Here is a 22,124-nt window from a genome sequence, read left to right on the forward strand (position 1 = left end):
AGTTCGATATCGTATTCGTCGATGTTACTCTTCTGAAGGAAGTCTGTTGTGTTTGTTCCAGTGTTTGCTGTCCTCCACTCCCACCCCTTCATGTTTTAACCGCGTAAGGATTTTAGCACAGATCTTGCGACTAGTATTTCATGTGAAATTAGGCAAAGTTTGTAATGTCATGGTTACCTCTCTCATGTTCGAACATTGCAGGACCTACAGTAGTTACAATCGTCGGAGTTGAAGTATTAAATCATACAATCAGAACTTATCGGACGTATCTTGTATGAGGAGTTCCCTTCAATCCCAGCACAATTATTAGTCTAATGTAATAATAATCATAGTGTTCGCTCTTATATTGCCTTACATTTAAGGAAAAATAAAAATCTTGAAGTACATGAAGAAGTACATTATATATCTTAGGATGTCAGTAACAGACGAGCGGATATAGTTGTTCTTAATAGACAGATCAAAAAGGCAGTAATATTGGACCCAACTGTACGGTTCGAAAAGGATGTATGTCAAGTCTTAGCGGTTGATCAAGAAAAACAAGTCATTTACGCCCATGTGTTCCTCGCTTGAGTGAGAGGTATAATGCAATTGATTACACATGGCAGATGAGGGGTTTACTTTTTGGTGCCCGCGGATCGGCGTATAAATCTGCAGTGCCTGGGAAAAGTGACATAAGTCAGTTTCCATAAACCTTTTTTGATAATTTATTGACAACTTACAGAACATCTGCTCGCTTGGAAAAAGAGATATAAATATTTCTCCCATTACAATAATTCATACAGAAAAAATCAAATCGACATAAACCAGTGTAAATTGTCAATAAATTATCAAAAAAAGGTTTGTGGAAGCTGACTTATGTCACTTTTCCCAGGCACTGCAGAAATATACTACTGATATTTTAAAACAATATGATATGACATCCCAAGATATTAAAAATATTTGTTTAAATATCTTAAAGAAATCCATAGGCATTTTATATAATCATTTATATAATTAATTTTTAAACTTTCTAAATTGCATATTCAGGGTGCGAATTAACGGGGGATGGGGGGATTTCCCTTCCTGTTGGAAAGTTATCCCCCTCTCATAAATTTATATTAACATCCCTGCCAGGGATAACTTCTATCCCCCCTCACAAAATATAATTGTATTATTTTAATACGAATATACTCGTGAGAGAAGAAAACTAAGACCTAAAAAGTAGTTATGTGGAAAAGGGAGTAGTGAAAAGTGCAAATAATTAGAGATGTAGAGTGAGGGGGGTTACAGTATTTTGGGGTATAACGATGGGTTAGGAGCAAAGTAGAGGAAGAATTGATGAAAGACAAGAAAAGACTAGTGGAAGAATTGCAATTATAAATTAAAAATAAGTAATGTCCCAATTGACTTGTAAGAGAGGCGTGTAAAACGGGGAGACGGCACTGTATACTAATAATGTGAAGTGCCGCCTCACCAAAAGGTATATTGCTTGAAGACAAATATATACATTCATTCATACATTCATTCATTCATTCATACGAATATACTTTATAAAGTATAAAGCAAGCAAAGAAAATAATATTGATGTATTATCACCACCGGCAAGCTGACAGTAATCAATAACTTAGGAATTACACATCTTATCTTAAACCTGCTCATGGATATAATTATTATTATGATCAAGATTGCAAGACAAGCAACTCAGTGCGACCAAATGTTGAGCCTTATCGAATGAGGAAAATAATAATTTTATGTATGGTATTCTCTATAGTGAATTCTATTTTCCTGTCATCAGAAATCTTAATTCACACCCTGTGCATATTGTATTGATTTTTCTCTCTATTCCATATCTGCATTTTTTAATTGTTTTCCAGACCTATATGGTTATCTGTTATGACAGGCGGATGTATTAATAATAATAATAATAATAATAATAATAATAATAATAATAATAATAATAATAATAGTTTTATAGATAATATTAGGGCCTACATACGTGAATTGTGAGGAAGTTTGAGCTCTCAAAATGCAGGTTCTTTACTATATTGTGCTATATTAATCATTAGTACGAGCATAAAGGAAGGTACAAAACAAACAGATGGTGTTTTATGTGCACGTCTGGGATTAATGAAGGCTAGTCTCACACAGAATGTTTGGTTTTTATTAGGAATTTAAGAGTCTTCAGATTAATTACATACAGCTGGTGGCTTTCGTACTATCTGATGCAAATATATGGGCTAATGCTTCACGTCGTATTTCCAATATAAAAAGAGTAGGCCTAATAATGAAACTGGGGAATAAATTATAAATTAGAGTTAATTTACCAGATAAACGAGTGCAAATAAATATTGATACTGCCAGCTACAGATGAAATTTCACATATTATTATAATTTGTGCGGGTTTCCGTTTGTCCTCATCTACAATTTTTTTGTCAAGCCGAGCAGATTGAAGTTTTTATAAAATGTAATACAATTTTAAGCACTGTTTTCTTTTTTGATAATCAGCGTATTCTTAGTAAATAACTCTGAAGGCGATCTTGGATGGGAATGTGCATGTAATTGTGATATAAAAATTAGTGTCACTAATATGATGCATATTTTCTAATACGTTTTACGCATTTTGTAACAGTTCAGTTCATTTATCATGTTACGAGTGTTATTACTGTTTCTATATTTTACTTAGACCATTATTCAAGTGGCATATATAAATAAAATCGTTTTCTGGATTTCATGCAAAAACGAAATATCGTTTTCTGGATTTCATACAAAAGGAATTCTTCATAGCTCTAAAATTAGGACATGGTTTATACATTTATGGTTTAAGTAGTCCTATTTACCTGCTATTCTGTGATCTGTTACATACTTTTAGGGATGATAGAGGAGGTAATAAATGAACAACTTTCAAATACAGGTATCTCAGGAGGAATGTAAATACTTCTGGATAATGTAGTTTGGGTTAACCTACAATCGATTTAACCTGATATATCTATGTCCGAAATGTAACGGTTGGGAAGTTATTCATAGGCGAACTTTTAAATTGAATAAGACATTGTAGACGTATTTCTACGTTTTAGAACATTGTAATAGGATACATTATTGAAAATGCTGCATGTTGTGCTGTTTCAATAAGTTTATTTCATAATTAAGTACAAACTCAGTAAGAAAATAAAATAATTAAACAAGAAAAATTACTAACGTTGTCCTTATGGATTCCATAAATAGTAAATTCATATCAGGTATGGTACCGGTTCTTTTTTCAGCCTCAATGAAACACTTGGTAACTTGTCAATTTCACATAATATCCGATAAACAAGGGGAAAACACATAGCTAGATGGAACCCTTCGGTTGGAAAACGCCGTCTGTGTTCCTCAAGAGCAGCCAATGCATTACCATCACACAATCCATAAACAAAAAACATGTCTGCATATTCAGTATGCGAATACACGAATTAAATGTCAAGTGAATGTGTATTCAGTTATGTGTGTTGCGCAGGCGTTGCGGTGCCGAGATGGTGTCGTGTGCAAAAGATCTGACGTAAAACGTCAAGAACAGTACATGGAACGTAAAGATGTTCTAGTATCTCTCCCGGTAATATCTTCCCAACCGTTCGACTTCGGACATAAGTATATCGGAGTAAATCGATGAGGTTAACCCAAACCACATTATGCTGAAGATTTTACATTCCTCCTGAGACACCCTGTATATAGAAACTCGTGTTCGGAAAAGTTTCAATTGATAATTACAATGCGTAACGTAAGGTATAATTATGTATATTTCATATCAACAATATTCCTTCACGTAATAGTGATCCTCGCATTTTCGAATACATGATGTGTGTCATCAGAATGCTTTCTCTAATCAGTCTTTTTTATGTTAGGGATCAAAATAAATTGCTTTATGTTTAATGTAGGCTTTGATGTCGCCGTGGTAATATTTTTAAACAGCACAAAGTGTATAAAAAGTGAATACAGAACCGTGTAAATAGCGTACATTGCAATAGCCAGCAGTCAACCCAGAACCAATATCATTAAAATCTCAGTTTAAACGCATCTTCCTTTGCTGAATGAATTTAAGAGTATAGTAAACATGTAAACATTACTTAACTCATTTGAAGGTTATCATGGAAAGACTTACATTGAGAGAACTTGATGATAAATGCAATAAACATATTTAAAAATGGAAAACTACAGTATATCGCTAATGATACAAAATAATAAAATGGAAAACATAAAAAGAAAGACATTCACGCAGTCATCGGAATTCTGTGAATCCCCTGTCATTCTGATTTTCACGCTATGAATATACTTTAAGAAACAGACCTAAAAACGAGACGATAGGTCTATAAGATTTCAAAGCTATGGTTCGAGCTTTTCTGGACTGTGTAAATGTCCCTCTCAGCTATTCATAGATTTCAAAAAGGCATATAATTCTGTTAAGAGGTAAGTTGTGTGTGTGTGTGTGTGTATATATATATATATATATATATATATATATATATGTATATATACTGTATACATTCTTATTGAGTTTGATATTCCGAAAAAACTAGTTCGATTAATTAAAATGTGTCTCAGTGGAACGTACAGCAGAGTCCGTATAGGCCAGTTTCAATCTGATGCTTTTCCAATTCACTGCGGGCTAAAGCAAGGAGATGCACTATCACCTTTACTTTTTAACTTCGCTCTAGAGTATGTTATTAGGAAAGTTCAGGATAACAGATAGTGTTTGGAATTAACGGGTTACATCAACTTCTTGTCTATGCGGATGACGTGAATATCTTAGTAGCAAATCCACAAACGATTAGGGAAAACGCGGAAATTTTACTTGAAGTAAGTAAAGCGATAGGCTTTGGAAGTAAATTCCAAAAAGACAAAGTATATGATTATGTCTCGTGACCAGAATATTGTACGAAATTGAAATATAAAAATTGGAGATTTATCTTTTGAAGAGGTGGAAAAATTCAAATATCTTGGAGCAACAATAACAAATATAAAAAGCCACCACGCCAGTGGCTCAGACGGCTAAGGCGCTTGCCTGTCGATCTGGAGTTGCGCTCGGGCGCGGGTTCGATTTCCGCTTGGGCTGATTATCTGGTTGGGTTTTTCCGAGGTTTTCCCCAATCGTAAGGCAAATGTCAGGTAATTTATGGCGAATCCTCTGCCTCATCTCGCCAAATATCATCTCGCTATCACCAATTTCATCGACGCTAAATAACCTCGTAGTTTATACAGCGTCGTTAAATAACCAAGTTAAGAAAAAACAAATATAAATGACACTCGGGGGAAATTAAACGCAGAATAAATATAGGAAATGCCTATTATTATTCGGTTGAGAAGCTTTTGTCATCTAGTCTGCTGTCAAAAAATCTGAAAATAAGAATTTATAAGACAGTAATATTACCGGTTGTTCTGTATGGTTGTGAAACTTGGACTCTTACTTGGAGAGAGGAACAAATGTTAAGGGTGTTTGAGAATAAGGTTTTTAGGGAAATATTTGGGGCTAAGAGTGATGAAGTTACAGGAGAATGGAGAAAGTTACACAATGCAGAACTACACGCTTTGTATTCTTCACCTGACATAATTAGGAACATTAAATCCAGACGTTTGAGATAGTCAGGGCATGTAGCACGTATGGGCGAATCCAAAAATGCATATAGAGTGTTAGTTAGGAGACCGAAGGGAAAAATAGCTTTGGGGAGCCCGAGACGTAGATGGGAGGATAATATAAAAATGAATTTGAGGGAGGTGGGATATGATGATAGAGACTGGATTTATCTTGCACTGGATAGGGACTCATGGCGAGCTTATGTGAGAGCAGGAATGAACCTTCGGGTTCCTTAAAAGCCATAAGTAAGTAAATAAGTATAAACGCTCCTCAAATTCTCGCAATCATGAAATTTTACTGGGCTAATAAAACTCACATACATTTTTATTTCAGGGAACAACATTATGGAAAGCACGAAGTCTTCTAGAGAAGTGTCTTCTGGTTCTCACAGCTACACTGCTGCTCCTCGTGTTTGTCCTGGGAACCCTCCTCAGTGCCACAGGGAGAGGAGAACAGGCTCTACAAGTTCTACATGTAGGACCACATACTGCAGGTATGACACTTTAATATCAACACCCTCAGTAGTTATAAGTCACTATGAAGTACAGGTTTCCAGCATCCCTGATACAGAAGAAATTGTCTTCGGTACTTAGGCCTATGCCTCATATAGAGTAGATGAGGATAATTGTAAACAGGGGGTAATTGTAAACAAATGCTGTGAGGAATACAAAACTGTCAATATAAAAATTTTAATTCGGGGGAATATTTAAATTAACATGTTGGCTAACCTACAAAGCAGTTTGGCGCCAAATAGGACTAACTGCTTAGTTGTGAACGAATGTTTTGTAAGAGTCTACAAAAAAAGTTGAGAAAGAATTTTGCTTCACCTTCATTTTTGGCATTATAAGTACAGTGCTATTTTTTAAGAATATGTTCTTTTTATGAGTAATATAGGCTATAGTAGTTAACATTTATTACAATGGTTTTGAGATCTCCCATAATCTCAGTTCATTAAATTATAACGTGTTTACATTTGTCCCATAATTTTAATTGCTTGGGGGTAATTGTAAACATGTTTTACTATGGTTACATTTCGTTCTTTTCAGTAATCAAAGAGACCCCCACCCAACTACACTGTAGAGGATTTAGAGAGGGTTATCACAGATGTGAAAAATAGTAACTACTGTTATCGTGAAGCTCAGGAGAGGTACTGAGTTCCTATATCGTCACATATCATAGGTTAAAGTGACGAACTGTATCAGTGACCAAAATTGGAGTTGGAAGGAATACAGCTCTTTCTTCTGAAATAGAACAAAAAATGTTCAGTGTCTGAAAGTCCGTGTGAAAATTGGTGATTACAATAACTCCCCCTCTCAAAGGGGTAAATGTAAACAGGTGGGGTAAATCTAAACTAGTACCGTAATTAAAAGATGAAAAAAAGTCAACCTTATTATTTTAAACCCATTTTCAGGAAAAAAAGGATCTAAAAATAACACAATGTTTCTTTATCAAGCTTATCATTCCTGAGGGTTGTGTAATGTTGAAATATATTTAAAATCAGTGAAAAGTGTTTACAATTACCGTGGTCTACCTTATGTGTACAAGGATTTCTCCAAAACTATTGGACGAATTTTATTTATATTCAGTTTCTACTAGTCTATTAAACTATTGACTTAAAGTAAACTTTACACACAGATACATCAATTGGCTCATGCACATGTACAGACACAATCAGATGTTTCTACAAACCACATTTCTGACACAATGTGAAATGAATGTGGTCTGTGCAAATTAGTGCATGTGTATTGTGTATTACGTCTGTTACAAAGAGCGTTGGTTATACGACACTGTGTAACCAAGGCTACTATAAATACTCCTCTATAAGCAATTAGAGATCGATTGTAGAACCATCTAGGCGCTCATGAAATATGCGAAGGCAAGTCAAAAAAAGTGAGAATGAATTTTTCTTTTTGTATGACGCAGTGAACACATGGCGGTGAAACAAGTTGTCGCATAGTACGATTACTGGACTTTATTACGTGACAATTTTGAAGACCCTGTCCGAACACATCGGACAAAAACGCCTTGAGTTGCATCCATCTGGTTGACGCCTATACCATGATAATGAATGCCCTCACGTTGTTGCTCAATATTTGGCCCAACATAGCATCGAATGTGTACCGCACCTCCCATACAGCCCGGACTTTGCTCCATGTGACTTTTTTTTCTCTCTAGTATGAAATCAGAGCTGCAGGGCAAGCGTTTCTGCTCATCAGCGGTAGTTCTGAAGAAAGCGGACGAGATTCTGAAGACGATGTCAAAAGATAGGTTCCAGCATGTCTTCCAGGACTGCCGGATGCGTTGGGCTAAGTACATACAACTCGATAGGAACTACTTCGAAAAAGATTATATCAACCTGGACTCTGTCTAATGTATTTAGTAATAAAAAATTCTCACTCAGTTTTGACTTTCCCTCGTATTTTTCGCTAAAAGTATTCGTTATAAAGATAGACTGCGCCAATTGCATGCGCAAATCAGTACGTTCAAATCGTTTGTGGTTTAAACGGTGCTTTCCTTATGTAACCGTCCTTGTGGGAGAGCTTGGTGAACCACGGACTCTTCCCGTCCCTCATTTATATCGAATTTTCTCGAATACTCCGCGCACTTTTTTCCGAAATATACAAGTAAAAAATACGGGTGCGCGGCTTATTTGAAATGAAGTTGGCAAGATTGCCCGATTTTCCCCTCGCGCAACTCCAAAGGTGGTAGCGCATGCCATTATCTGCCCGCGCGGGTATTTCAATCGTTAACATTGTTAAATGGCGTTTGGATTATCAGAATCAAGTTCAAGTGTGATGAGTGTCTAGTTCGTGCGTCTTATATTTTCAGTTCTGAAAATGAGTACCACTAAAGGTATGAGATTGCGATTCTTCACCTGCAACGAAGATATGAAGAAACATGGAAACCGTAATGAGTGCTACGTTGCAAGATATCGTATAAACGGCCAATTAAAATGATCGTCGTCGTGAATGTGTGCTTTTAAGTGATCAGCGCTTGCGATGTAACTATTGATAACGTATAAATTCTTAATAAAGAAAACTGTTGAACACATAACAGCAGTGAACGGAAACAGAATGGTAAATAGTGTTGTAGTAGTGGCAGTAGAACTAATAGCTCATGTTTATCATCACTGCAAGGATCAACAAAGGATGAGCAAAACAGTGAAAAGCAAAAAGTAGTGTATAAGGGTCGTAGTTTTTAACCATCTTGAGTTAAGCAATTCCCATAGGTACTGTATGAAAAATCAGAAGTTGTAATTTTCTGAAAAAATACGTATGGAAATATTTGAGAGAAACAACAATTAAAGTTCTCTCAGACTTTTGTGCAGAGTCTTCCCCCCCCCCCCCCAACTTCACCAATATTGCAAAGATTATTTTAAGACCTGTAATATTATATAAAAAGTACTTTCAAATAATTATGTCTTAGATATTGATAATCTAATACAATTATAAGAAATGATAAAAGAGCAGTTGTGTGTAACATATGGACATATGTAATTAACTTAGAAATTTATAGTTTGAAGATAGAATTTGTCAACATAATACATTTACAGGGTCTGAAAAAAATAATGCATGAACTCTCAAGACCTAATAATGACCAATTAACGTGAACATTATAAACTAACCAACGATCTTTCGAAAATGTATGTCCTTACCAAGGAAAGCATTAATTTATTGTGCATACTTATGATAAATTTCAAAATTAATGCCTGTATAGAACATTAAGAGAACAACACAAAATAATTACTTTGTAGCAACTGCTGTTACATAATGTAATCCTACATAGGTTTGAAGAACATCGAATATAGAAACTGAAGCCACGGACTTTAAGATTATTACTATTCTACAGTTCAAGGCCGTAGAGTGTAAGTTTCATCTAGTACATCTACATCAATGTCAAGGTCAGTGTCGGTATTGGAGAATGTCAAATAATAGATAATGGGGATGTTTACTGTCTTGTATAAAGCAGAGTGACAAAGGTTAATAGAGGCAATGAATAACATCATATGTATTGATCACAAACATGACAGACAGTTTTTACAAATGGTATTATTGCCAGTTATATTTGAATCTCAAAGGCGATTGTACGTTTGATCAGAGTAGATCATAGACATACTGTACACTATTACAGTTCTTATTTTATCGCTGCTACTACAGTATTCACCTTATATTATTATAGCTACAGTAGCGTGCAAATTAATCCGAACAACGTAATTACTTATGCAAAAACACTCAGACGGGATAAAAAAAAGGATCTAAGACATACCTCAGTAATCTATGTGGCCTCCCTTGTTCCTAATAACAGCTCTGAGACGATTTGGCATGGATTCCACTAATTTCCCACAAATATTCTTCATTTCTTCATCGCAAAACCATACACCAATGAGGGCAGAAATCATCTTCTCCTTTGTAAAACAATCCATTTTTTGCATTCTTCTTTGCAAATTGACCACAAATTCTCAATGGGGTTGATGTCGGGTGAGTTGCCTGGCCAGGGGAGTACCTGAATATTCTTCTTGTTGAAGAATTCTGTAGTTTTTCGAGACGTATGGCATGGTGCCAGGTCTTGTTGGAACACACCTCTGCCATCCGGAAATGATTTTTGCAGCTGGGGTACGATTCTGGTTTCCAATAAGTGAATATATTTGTCAGAATTCATCATTCCCTTGATAGGTATTAATACTCCAGCCCCTTCATGTGTAAAACAACCCCAAAACATTACTTTAGGGGGGTATTTGGGTGCTTGTTGGAGATGAGCTGCTGTTACTTTTTCGGATCCTTTCCGTACCTAAGAAACACGGTGGCCGTGGACCTCGAAATGAGACTCATCGGAAAAAAGTACATTCTTCCAGTCATTCACTGTCCAGTGTTGATGTAATTTTGTCCACATTAAGCGTTTTTTGCACATAACAGGGGTTAGCAGATGCTTCTTAATAGGCTTACGAGCCCTTCGTCCAGCTTCCAAAAGCCTACGCCGCACTGGTGTGACGTGAATATTCGCCCCAATGGTAGCCAAACCTCTTCCCTTACTATATATTTTACCAGTTTTGTGAAAAAAAGTGTCATATTTTTTATTTTCGTAAAGAGGTCATTTACTATTGCAGAATCACTGTACATCACTAATTTTCTTACATACTTAAAAAATCACTATGAAATAGACAATGGGACTCAAACGAGTTAACTCGGGTTAATAAATTTTGACACATGTTAGCAACCCGAGTTAACTCGGGATAATAAGGGAAGTGGTTAACTCGCGGGTTAAGTCGACAGCAGTTAGTCTAGGATTTAATTTACTTTTCCTGACAATTAAAAGATCATCTGCAGATGAAGTCATCCTTTTCCGGCCACAGTTTCCTTTTTTCTGGGGTGTGATGGATCCAGTCTCCCTGTATCGTTTTATGATCGAATTAACAGTAGCCAAACCGATGTGACATTCTGCAGCAATTTGCCTCTGTGTCATAGAAGAATGCTCTGCAAATGTTATAATTTTAGACCGTTTTCGTGGCGTTGTATCCATTTGTGAAGACGACAGAATGTACACAGGATTGCAGTATTAAGTCTTCAACACAACTGAAATGCTTAAAAGTACAAAACGACAGGCAAAATGCCACATATTATAAAAAAATAATGACAGACCTTCAACAATGGAATTACACGTACTACAGATGTCAATTAAAGCGGTATGAGCAGCTGTGAGGCCAACAATGACAGAAAATGTAAAAATAAGTTGTGTTCGGATTAATTTGCACGCTACTGTATTATTATTTTATTCAATATCTTCCCTGTCCTTTCATCTCCTTCTTTACTGTCATGTCCTCTACAGTCATTATCTTCATCTTCACTATCACTCTCGTCTCTACCACGATCATCTTCGTCTCTTTCATTAACATGTTTGTCTGCACTATAATCTTCATCATTACCGGTACCATCTTCGTCTCCATCGCTCTCATCTTCGTTTCCTTCACTGTTATCTTCACCTCATTCACTTTCATCTTCGTCTCATTCACTGTCATCATTTTCGTCTCCACAATCATTTTCGTCCTCTTCACTGTCATCTTCGTCTCCTTCACTGTTATCATCTTCGTCTCCTTTACTGTCATCATCTTCGTCACCTTCACTGTCATCTTCGTCTCCTCCACTGTTTTCATCTTTATCTTCACTGTCATCAAATTCGTCACCATCACTGTCATCTTCGTCTCCTTAACTGTCATCTTAGTCATCTTCACTATCATCTTCATCTCCTCTACTGTCTTCTTTTATTTTCTTCTTTTGTACTAACGTGTACTTAAGTGTGAATATTTAATTAAACATGCCAACACTAGCTATACATCTTACCTTCAAGAAAATACAATATAATATATGTACGAGTATATGTGTAGGAATATTATAATCAGAGACCGGAACTTTGGCAGAATGCCTTTTTCAATGTGTTAAATCTATCTTAATTTTGAAAGTAAATCTGTACGAATTATACCTTTGTGATTGAAACATCACAGTTTGATGTTGCACTTTTCTAACTTTTTTAATATAAATGCCTAATTTACAAAATAAATGCGTTTTTTTGCCTTTATTTGATTATTTATATATTATTTATTAATTTATTATTAAAAATTGCCTACATGTATATTTTAATTTATTTCTATAACCGCTACAATGAAAGTGGCTTCACTGAATGTATATTATTATCTTTCAGTCAGTTCATATTCTCTTTGCAACAATGAGTGCTGTATAATAGTGCAAAAATGTATAACAGTACGTAAGCGTTTTAATTATCGCTTGTGTTTATTTGACAAGGCAACAATGAGTGCGGGTCTAACGTTATTTTTAACGGTCATTTTTCTTTGCGACGTTGTTGTAGATAGTTAATTATTTTATATCGCAACATATCAGTACAACCAAACACAAAAATGCACTTTCTAAGGCTATTGGGAAGAAAATTTCTTTGCTTCCAACAGTAATTGCAACATCGAGTCGAAAATCTCAATTTGCATTCGACTTATGTAAAGCTTTTCTTGCTGCCGAAATCCCTTTGTGAAAAGTGCAAGGTTGTGGGTCTAGTGCAAGATTTTTGTAATTGACTTTTATTGAGTATTTTAGCTATTTATAATGCCTTTTTGTCGCCTATTTTAGCTACTTATGATGCCTTTTTGCCTGCCTATTTTAATTATTCATAATGCCTAAACTTCCGGTCTCTGATTATAATTCTTAAATTCTGATTTATTTCAGATGAACAGTACTGTCTGACCGTCCCGTGCGTAACAGCAGCTGCGTCTATGCTCAGCTCTCTAGACATGGACACTGATCCCTGTGATGACTTCTACCAGTATGCTTGTGGTGGTTGGGTTAGGTCCAACCCCATTCCTGACGGAAAATCCATGTGGGGAACATTCGGAAAACTTGAGCAGCAGAATCAATTGGTTGTGAAGAACGTTTTAGGTCAGTTTTATCGACGCTGTTGTTATTGTTATGCTATATTTACTATTATTAGTATCAGTCTTTAATTTTTTTTGGCTCAATCTGTATGTTTGCAGGCTTCCTGTACCATGTCATCAGGGTGCGAATTAAGATTTCTGATGGGGGGGGGCGGGCTAGAATCCTAAGATAGAGAATACCTTGTTGGCATTGGACCTCGGACACATTTCGCCATCATTAATTCACGTATCACAAATTCATCATCGTGCATACAATAATCTGGGTTAAGTTCACAGTGCAGCATGCTAAACAGTACAAGCGTCCAACCATATCGGAATTTCTCCGAACTAAACGTATTTACGTATTGCATTACTCATTTTATGTTAATATACACACAAACTGATGACAACAGAGCGACAGAGGCGACCTCAATCGCATTCGATACGGCTCGACACTTGTTACACTGAGTTGCTTTTCTTACATCTTGATCATAATAATTAGGTCTATATCCATGAGCAGGCTTAAGATAAGATGTGTAATTGCTAAGTTATTGATTGCTGTCAGCTTGCCGGTGATGATAATACATCAATATTATTTTCTTTGCTTACTTTATACTGTACTTTATAAAGTATACTCGAATTAAAACAATTATATTTTGTGATGGGGGATAGAAGTTATCCCTGGAAGGAATGTTAATATGAATTTATGAGAGGGGGATAACTTTCCAACGGGGGGGATCCCCCATCCCCCCCCCCGTTAATTCGCACCCTGCGTGTCATATTGATGTTCAATAAGTAGTTATTGTACGTCCCTAATTTTATGGAATTTTACAGGATTCCACCTATGTATGAGTCCAAGTGTTCTGAACAATTTTTTTTTCCGGAATTAAACATTTTCCGTTTTCAAAACGAACAAAATTTTACCTTAAAATACCAGTTTATCTTTTAAGAGAAATCGTACTGACGCACCATTTAATAGTTTTTTTTTTTTTTTTGGTAATTTCCTTTTACTATAGTATCATGAGTATTTACCAGTTCGTCCATTTTGTTAGAAAACTTCTACATGAAGTGTCATATCGTATATAATTTCCTGGTTGACCAACACGCAACATTTTGGAAGCAACATTAGATTCCACAGGATGACAAACTCAGACCAAGGATTGTACTGTAAGTTTCAATAATGGCAGTGATGCATCATGCATCTATTTGGAAAATTAGATAACATAAGGCATGATCAAAAAGATAAAGAAATTCTGATAGAGCAGTTACTCGCAGGTCATGTATGAATAAGGTATCCTATTAGGAAAACTTACCAGTTAAACTTACATCAGGTGGAGGAAATAGCATATCACTATCAACAATATAAAGAGCAATGAGCCTCAGGACCTTGCACTAACAGTTAAAACTCCAAACAACCGAACTGGATAATGTTGAGAAGCAATAGTTGTGGAAATCTTCTTCGAAGTTACTCACGATCGAACAGTCGTTATAGTTTAGAAGCCAGTCTCAGTGTATAGTACATTATGCAACGAGCCTATAATGGTAGTAATTAAGAACCGAGTATGTTTATGAAACTCGCTTGCGCTCGTTTCATAATTTACGTACGAGCGTCTTAATTACCATTATAGGCAAGTTTCATACGACTTTTTATGCTCGACCATATTTCTAACTTGAAATTATTCATAAGTATTCATGTTATTCTTATCTGACTGGGGAGCGGAACTGACCTTGTGCAATATCTCGTAAATTGTGAGATGTGCGCAGACGCGAAAGTATTGATTTTTTACGAGAAATGTCATTGACCTTGATATAATCTAGAGAGTAAAATAAACATTAATCTTGATATAACCTTGAAATTGATTTAGACATTGAAAAACGAGATGACAAATTGAATTTATTTGAATATTATTTACAATTAACGCTAATTATTATAGTAACAGAACATAACCTTCTGCGACAGTATTGGATTTCTAGCCTCTGTGACGTTTCGCTAGTTGTCTTTCGATTGCATATCCGAGAATAATCAATACTTGCGCTTTCATATTGCTACAGTGGTGTTTTCTGATTGGTGGAACACCTGAACTTTAATGAATAGATGTACTTTAATGAGATCCATTAAAGGGCTGCTACCAGGTGTATAATTACTACATTTCGGCCTGGTCGAGCATAAAAATATAATGCATTCACTGCATAGAATGTATCTTTGTCTTTGGTTTTTAGACTTACGTAATAATTGGACATCACAAAATTGCACGTAGATTCCTATTAGATGTATGGTGTTAGATCTCTTTCATTAGATCTACTGTCATTGGACTCATTTTATTGGGTCTTCTGTCATTAGACATAATTTCTTTAGACCTACTGACTGTGGATCCAACTGAGAACATTGGCAACTGACTCCACAACTTGTTAATCTGACTCTACAACTTGTTAATAATAGAGCACATAACAGTCTCAGAAATAATAATCTGATAATTATTTCAGAATATTCTCATTAATAAATGTTTGTTTTTTTCAGAAAAACCATTTGTTGAATTGAAGAGCAAAGCTGAAGAAAAGGCGAAAATGTATTACCTGTCCTGTATGGACTCTAATGAGACTATTGAAGCCCTGGGAGCAAAACCCATGTTACAGTTATTGAAGAAGGTTGGTGGATGGAACATATCATCTGTGGGAGGAAAACCATTTAATGTCTCAGCATGGGACCTTCAAGCGACTATCCAGATGCTTCAGAACAGATACAATATGGGTGGGCTTTTCTCTTGGGCGGTAGGAGAAGATGACCGAAATTCCAGCAGACATGTCATTCAAGTAAGAATTGCATTCTGTAATTGTGAGAGTGAGTGAGTGAGTGAGTGAGTGAGTGAGTGAGTGAGTGAGTGAGTGAGTGAGTGAGTGAGTGAGTGAGTGAGTGAGTGAACATTATCGAAAGTTCGAGCTTTTTAAAATAAAAGTATGTTGTAAAAATTCCATTCACATGCAGGCCTGTTTAAAAAAAATGTTTGAAAGATCACACACCTTCCACAATAATAGATACAAACACAAGATATTAAAAAGTTTTTTATATTTATTTAGGCCTATTTAGGACTATTAGACTCCCCTTAGCTACTGTTACTGGGACCAGTACGTCATTTTGGTGTCTGCTGCCCCCCCCCCCCCAAAACCATTGTTTGAAAGTATGATTTTATATTTTTTGATATGGTTGTAATGTGTATGTTACAGATTGATCAAGGAGGCCTCACACTTCCTACAAGAGATAATTATTTAAACAAAACAGCAAATGAAAAAATTTTGGCTGCATACTTGGATTATATGACGAAGGTGAGTTATATACGTACAACTTTTATATTTCAGGCGTTACTCTTAAATAAATATTCAGTCATATCCGACAATCGTTGATTATCATGCTTAATATCGATTTTTTTGTATTCGACAGATTTCGGAGAAAAAATGGGAGTATAAGGGCACAGTACATCAGTTATTCATAGATTTCAAGAAGGCACATGTCTCGATTAAGAGAGAAGTTTTATATGATATTCTTATTGAATTTGGTATTCCCAAGAAACTAGTTCGATTAATTAAAATGTATCTCAGAGTAGCAGAGTCTATAATTATAGGCCAGTTTCTGTCGGATGCTTTTCCAATTCACTGCGGGCCAAAGCAAGAAGATGCACAATGACCTTTTCTTTTTAACTTTGCTCTTGAATATGCTATCAGGAAAGTCCAGGTAACAGAATTGAATGGGTTACATCAGCTGCTTGTATATGCAGATGACGTGAATATGTTAGGAGAAAATTCACAAACTATTAGGGAAAACACAGGAATTTTACTTGAAGAAAGTAAAGAGATAGGTTTCGAAGTAAATCCCGAAAAGACAAAGTATATGATTATAAGTTTGGAAGTAAATACCGAAAAGGCAAAGTATATGATTATATCTCAATTATCAAGTTTTCTCATAACAAAGAATGTAGAATGGACTTCCTTTTTAAGTAGAACTAAATGTTTTCAAGAAAGATGTTTAATACAGTGACACTGTTTTGTTACGCCGCGGGGTTTTCATTTGCCGCATTGCCTGTGCAGCTAGTGTATTTCCCCTCCTGCTTCCACTAACGAACACCGCACCATACAGTGACAGTTCCGAATTAGTTTATCATCTGCACTCGTGAGTGAAGGTTGAATTATTCACGTTGTGTTGCGTGTGTATGTTCGGTGTTGTTGCAATGCGATTTTCATTACATGAACGTGTGTATATGCTTACTACATACATAAAATACAGAAAATATTGTGCAAGAATATGACAAAACTTCCATAACAAATTTCCAAATAGACCCGTGCCTAATGCCACTACAATAAGAAGGATAGCCAAAAAATTCTAACAGACATGTTCGGTAAATGATCGTAAAATACAAAGAAAGAAACATGTTCTTACAGAAGAAAAATTAGACGAGATAGGACAGAGACTAAAGCACACCCCGCAAAAATCTCTTAAGCATTTGGCACAGAAAACAGAAGTAAGTTAACAAGTCCTCTCGTCAAGCAACAAAATTACTTAAATTAAAGCCATACAGAATTCCGGTATTTCAAAAGTTAAATGAACAAGATCCCAATAAGAGGTTGCATGTTTGTAATTGGATTTTAGAGAAAGTAAATTTTGAGGAAATTGATCCAACATTAATTTATTTTTCTGATGAGGCCTATTTTCATTTAATGGACATGTAATATCGGTATTACAGTAAGGAGAAACCCAATCTTGTACTCGAAACACCTTTGTACGGGGAAAAAATAGGCATGTGGTGTGCAATGAACGGACACAGAATTATTGGGCCTATTTTCACCCAGGGCACAATTACCAGCGAGCGTTATGTGAATGAGATCCTTGACCCATTTTTAGATGAACTGACTTATGGAGAACGTTTCTCAGTATATTTCCACAAAACTCCGCCACTGATCATACTGTCAAAGAATCCATTAGAGAATTGCGTAGAATTTTCGGAAGGAAAATAAATAACAGTAAAAATTTGTGGGCCCCACGAAGTCCAGATTTAACATCATGCGATTTCTATCTATGAGGGACACTTAAAAATAAGGTTTATCGGAAATACCCGCATACAATAAATGAGCTTAAAGACTATATAAGAGCTGAAATCGAGTCAATCAGTGAAGCAGAACTTCTTAAAGTACGAGTAATTAACAATTTCATAAGAAGGTGTCAACAGTGTGTAGCAGTTTGGTGGGGGACATTTTCAACACCTACTTTGAGCTGGGTAAGTACAAATTCCTATACTAAATGTTCCAGTGCCAACAGACTGGGTGGCTGCATGGCTACAGATAAGCTCCTAGCAGTGGACGACGGGAAAATGAAAACTTGCCGGCTAAACAAAACAGTGTCACTGTAGTACATTGTTGTTGTTTAGTCAACTGTCCGAAGACAGATTAGAACCTCATAAGTGACACTATGAGGAAACTAAGCCAGGAGATAATGAGGTAGGGTGGCCAGTTTCTTTCCCCCTAATAGTACATGTATATTAATTGTTTCTATGACTTTAACTGAGCTCCCTCTGCCCCATTATCTCCTGACCTAGTTGTCCTATGAATGATGCCTTATTGGTGTCCTTTATGAGGTTCAAACCTGTCTTTGGACAGTTGACTAAACAACAACAATAGCTGTTATTGTACATAATTATATTTTATTTCTAATTTCATTAGGAAAAGAACATCCTTACTCATACTGTATTTCGTTATTTATTTCTTCCAGCCCGTGTTTAATCTATGTTGCATGATTTGAATGCTGTTTACATTTGTGACCATTATGTCTGGCTATTCCAAATAATTGGATTATATTATGTTGCAGATTGGAGTTCTGTTGGGAGGAGAAGAAAACTGTACACGTGCACAAATGCAAGCTGTAATAGACTTCGAGACAAAGCTTGCAGAAATAACTTCACCACCAGAAGAACGTCGTGATGAGGAGAAACTTTACCACCTTATTCCAGTTAGTGAATTACAACAGATAGCTCCCTTTGTAAGTACTGGTACTTCTCACAGGCCATTATTGTCACAGAAAGTAGTTTCGTTAAATATATTTACGCTACTTGTTCAATAAGTACTAACACACAATGCATATTTTGCAAGTTTAAGTGATGTACTGTTATTTCAAGATTTTGCAAATTTTAATTCATTAGTTAACGTCCTTTTCAGGCGTCTATAAATTCGTAAGACATGATTAGTTAAGTTTTTTCTCCCAATGGCAAGACCCTTCATTTTGCCGTTATTCGCCCATATTCTAGAGTATGGCTCATAGATGTCGCTAGTGCTGAGAAGCATAGATCACTTAGTTCGGCACTAAGTAATTTATTCCGTTGACTCTTGTGATAAAATTAATTTTTGGGAAAAATTGCTAGCGGCAAAAAGATGATTTCACTTGCCAAATACACTTTCGATTTTCTTTTCCTGATCTTTATCTCTATAACAGATATATATATATATATATATATATATATATATATATACATACACAGCTACCTGTATATAAATTTATTTTTTATGGTATTTCAATATTTCACGAGATGTACTGTACTAAAAACATTGTCAATCAAATGGTAACCCTACTCCAGGGGCGTATTTTGCGGGCTACCGGGGCTACCGGCGGTAGCCCAAGTAAATTACAAAAGAAAAAGTTTATAATATAACATAATGCAATAATTTTGTATTATTAGTTTTACCATAGTAATTAAAATTAAAGTAATTGTTAGATATATTTTGTGTAATAATAGGGTCAGCGGTAGCCCAAACCCTTTAACCAGTATACGCCCCTGCCCTACTCGTACTTTCTTAAGCCTTAGGACAATATGTTTGTCATGTGACTCATAACTTCTTAACTCACACTTCTTCTATGGCGACATAATAGCCGTCTGTTGCAAACCTTCCCCCCCCCCAAATGCTCTCACCTTCTGTAACAAGTGGAGTTGCAGAAGAATGGGTGAAGAAGATGAACAAATATTTTATAGAGAAGGGTACAGCTCAAGACCTTAAAGTCACTTTTGATGCAGAAATATATATATATATATATATATATATATATATATATACGGAAAGCAACGAAGAACGAACTAAAATTAAAAGATCCCATTAAAATTTAAAATGTAGAATCAATGTTAAATGTTTCAGTCAGTGGCGTAACATGACTTCCAAAGTAGGGGAAGCAATCAAAATTAAGTTAGTAATAATTATTCTTAAAATTAATTATTTAAGATAAGTAATTATTTCAATAAAAGACGGGAAGCAAATCGTACACTTAGGAATAAAAAGAGAGATTACTTGAAGGAAAAACTGAATGAGGTAGAAACAAATAGTAAAAATAAAAACATTAGAGATTTATATAAGGGCATAAAGGAATTCAAGAATGGATATCAGGCAAGGATAAACGTGATAAAGGATGAGAATGGTGACTTGCTTGCAGACGCTCATTCAATCCTGAACAGATGGAAAAACTATTTTAGACAACTCCTAAATATACATACGCCAAATAGAAATGATCGGGACGAAATTGAAATATAAACTGCTGAGCCATTTATACCCAAACCCACACTTTCTGAAGTCGAAATTGCGATAGAAAATCTGAAAAATTATAAGTCTCCAGGTATCGATCAAATTCCAGCAGAATTAATACAAGAGGGTTGAAGCGCATTATCTAAAGAAATTTATAAGCTTGTACTTGCTGTTTGGGAAAAGGAAATTGTACCAGAACAATGGAAGGAGTCCATAATCGTACCTATCTTTAAGAAGGGGGACAAGACTAACTGTAGTAACTTTCGAGGAATATCACTTTTGTTGACGTCGTACAAAATTTTGTCCAATATTCTTTTGAGAAGATTAACTCCATATGAAGATGAAATTATTGGGGATCATCAGTGTGGTTTTAGGCTTAATAGATCAACTATTGACCAGATATTTTGTATTCGACAGATAATGGAGAAAAAATGGGAGTATAAGGGTACAGTACATCAGTTATTCATAGATTTCAAAAAGGCATATGACTCGGTTAAGAGAGGAGTTTTATATGATATTCTTATTGAATTTGGTATTCCCAAGAAACTAGTTCGATTAATTAAAATGTGTCTCAGCGAAAAGTACAGCAGAGTTCGTATAGGTCAGTTTCTGTCAGATGCGTTTCCAATTCACTGTGGGCTAAAGCAAGGAGATGCACTATCACCTTTACTTTTTAACTTTGCTCTAGAGTATGCCATTAGGAAAGTCCAGGATAACAGAGAGGGTTTGGAATTGAACGGGTTACATCAGCTGCTTGTCTATGTGGATGACGTGAATATGTTAGGAGAAAAGCCACAAACAATTAGGGAAAACACGGCAATTTTACTGGAAGCGAGTAGAGAGATAGGTTTGGAAGTAAATCCCGGAAAGACAAAGTATATGATTATGTCTCGTGACCAGAATATTGTACGAAATGGAAATATAAAAATTGGAAATTTATCTTTTGAAGAGGTGGAGAAGTTCAAATATCTTGGAGTAACAGTAACAAATATAAATTATATTCGGGAGGAAATTAAACACAGAATAAATATGGGAAATGCCTGTTATTATTCGGTTGAGAAACTTATATCATCCAGTCTGCTGTCGAAAAATCTGAAAGTTAGAATTTATAAAACAGTTATATTACTGGTTGTTCTGTATGGTTGTGAAACTTGGACTCTCACTTTGATAGAGGAACAGAGACTACGGGTGTTTGAGAATAAGATTCTTAGGAATATATTTGGGGCTAAGAGGGATGAAGTTACAGGAGAATGGAGAAAGTTACATAATACAGAACTGCACGCATTGTATTCTTCACCTGACATAATTAGGAACATTAAATCCAGACGTTTGAGATGGGCAGGGCATGTAGCACGTATGGGCGAATCCAGAAATGCATATAGAGTGTTAGTTGGGAGGCCGGAGGAAAAAAGACCTTTGGGGAGGCCGAGACGTAGATGGGAGGATAATATTAAAATGGATTTGAGGGAGGTGGGATATGATGGTAGAGAATGGATTAATCTTGCTCAGGATAGGGACCAATGGCAGGCTTATGTGAGAGCGGCAATGAACCTCCGTATTCCTTAAAAGCCAGTAAGTAAG

General features: G+C 35.7%; 1 protein-coding gene across 6 annotated transcripts in view; it reads left to right on the plus strand.

Moving 5' to 3' along the window:
• Nep3 (Neprilysin 3) overlaps positions 1-22,124 on the plus strand; it is a 527,184-nt gene that overhangs the window by 482,386 nt on the left and 22,674 nt on the right. For all 6 annotated transcript variants that reach the window (XM_069847852.1, XM_069847851.1, XM_069847854.1 and 3 more), the window contains 5 exons: positions 5,918-6,077; positions 12,811-13,020; positions 15,514-15,806; positions 16,218-16,316; positions 18,847-19,017. In XM_069847852.1, the coding sequence (XP_069703953.1) occupies positions 5,918-6,077; positions 12,811-13,020; positions 15,514-15,806; positions 16,218-16,316; positions 18,847-19,017 (933 nt within the window). The remainder of the gene's footprint in view (positions 1-5,917; positions 6,078-12,810; positions 13,021-15,513; positions 15,807-16,217; positions 16,317-18,846; positions 19,018-22,124) is intronic.

The sequence above is a fragment of the Periplaneta americana genome, chromosome 15, assembly GCF_040183065.1.
Source record: "Periplaneta americana isolate PAMFEO1 chromosome 15, P.americana_PAMFEO1_priV1, whole genome shotgun sequence".
In the NCBI taxonomy this organism is placed as follows: Eukaryota; Metazoa; Arthropoda; class Insecta; order Blattodea; family Blattidae; genus Periplaneta; species Periplaneta americana.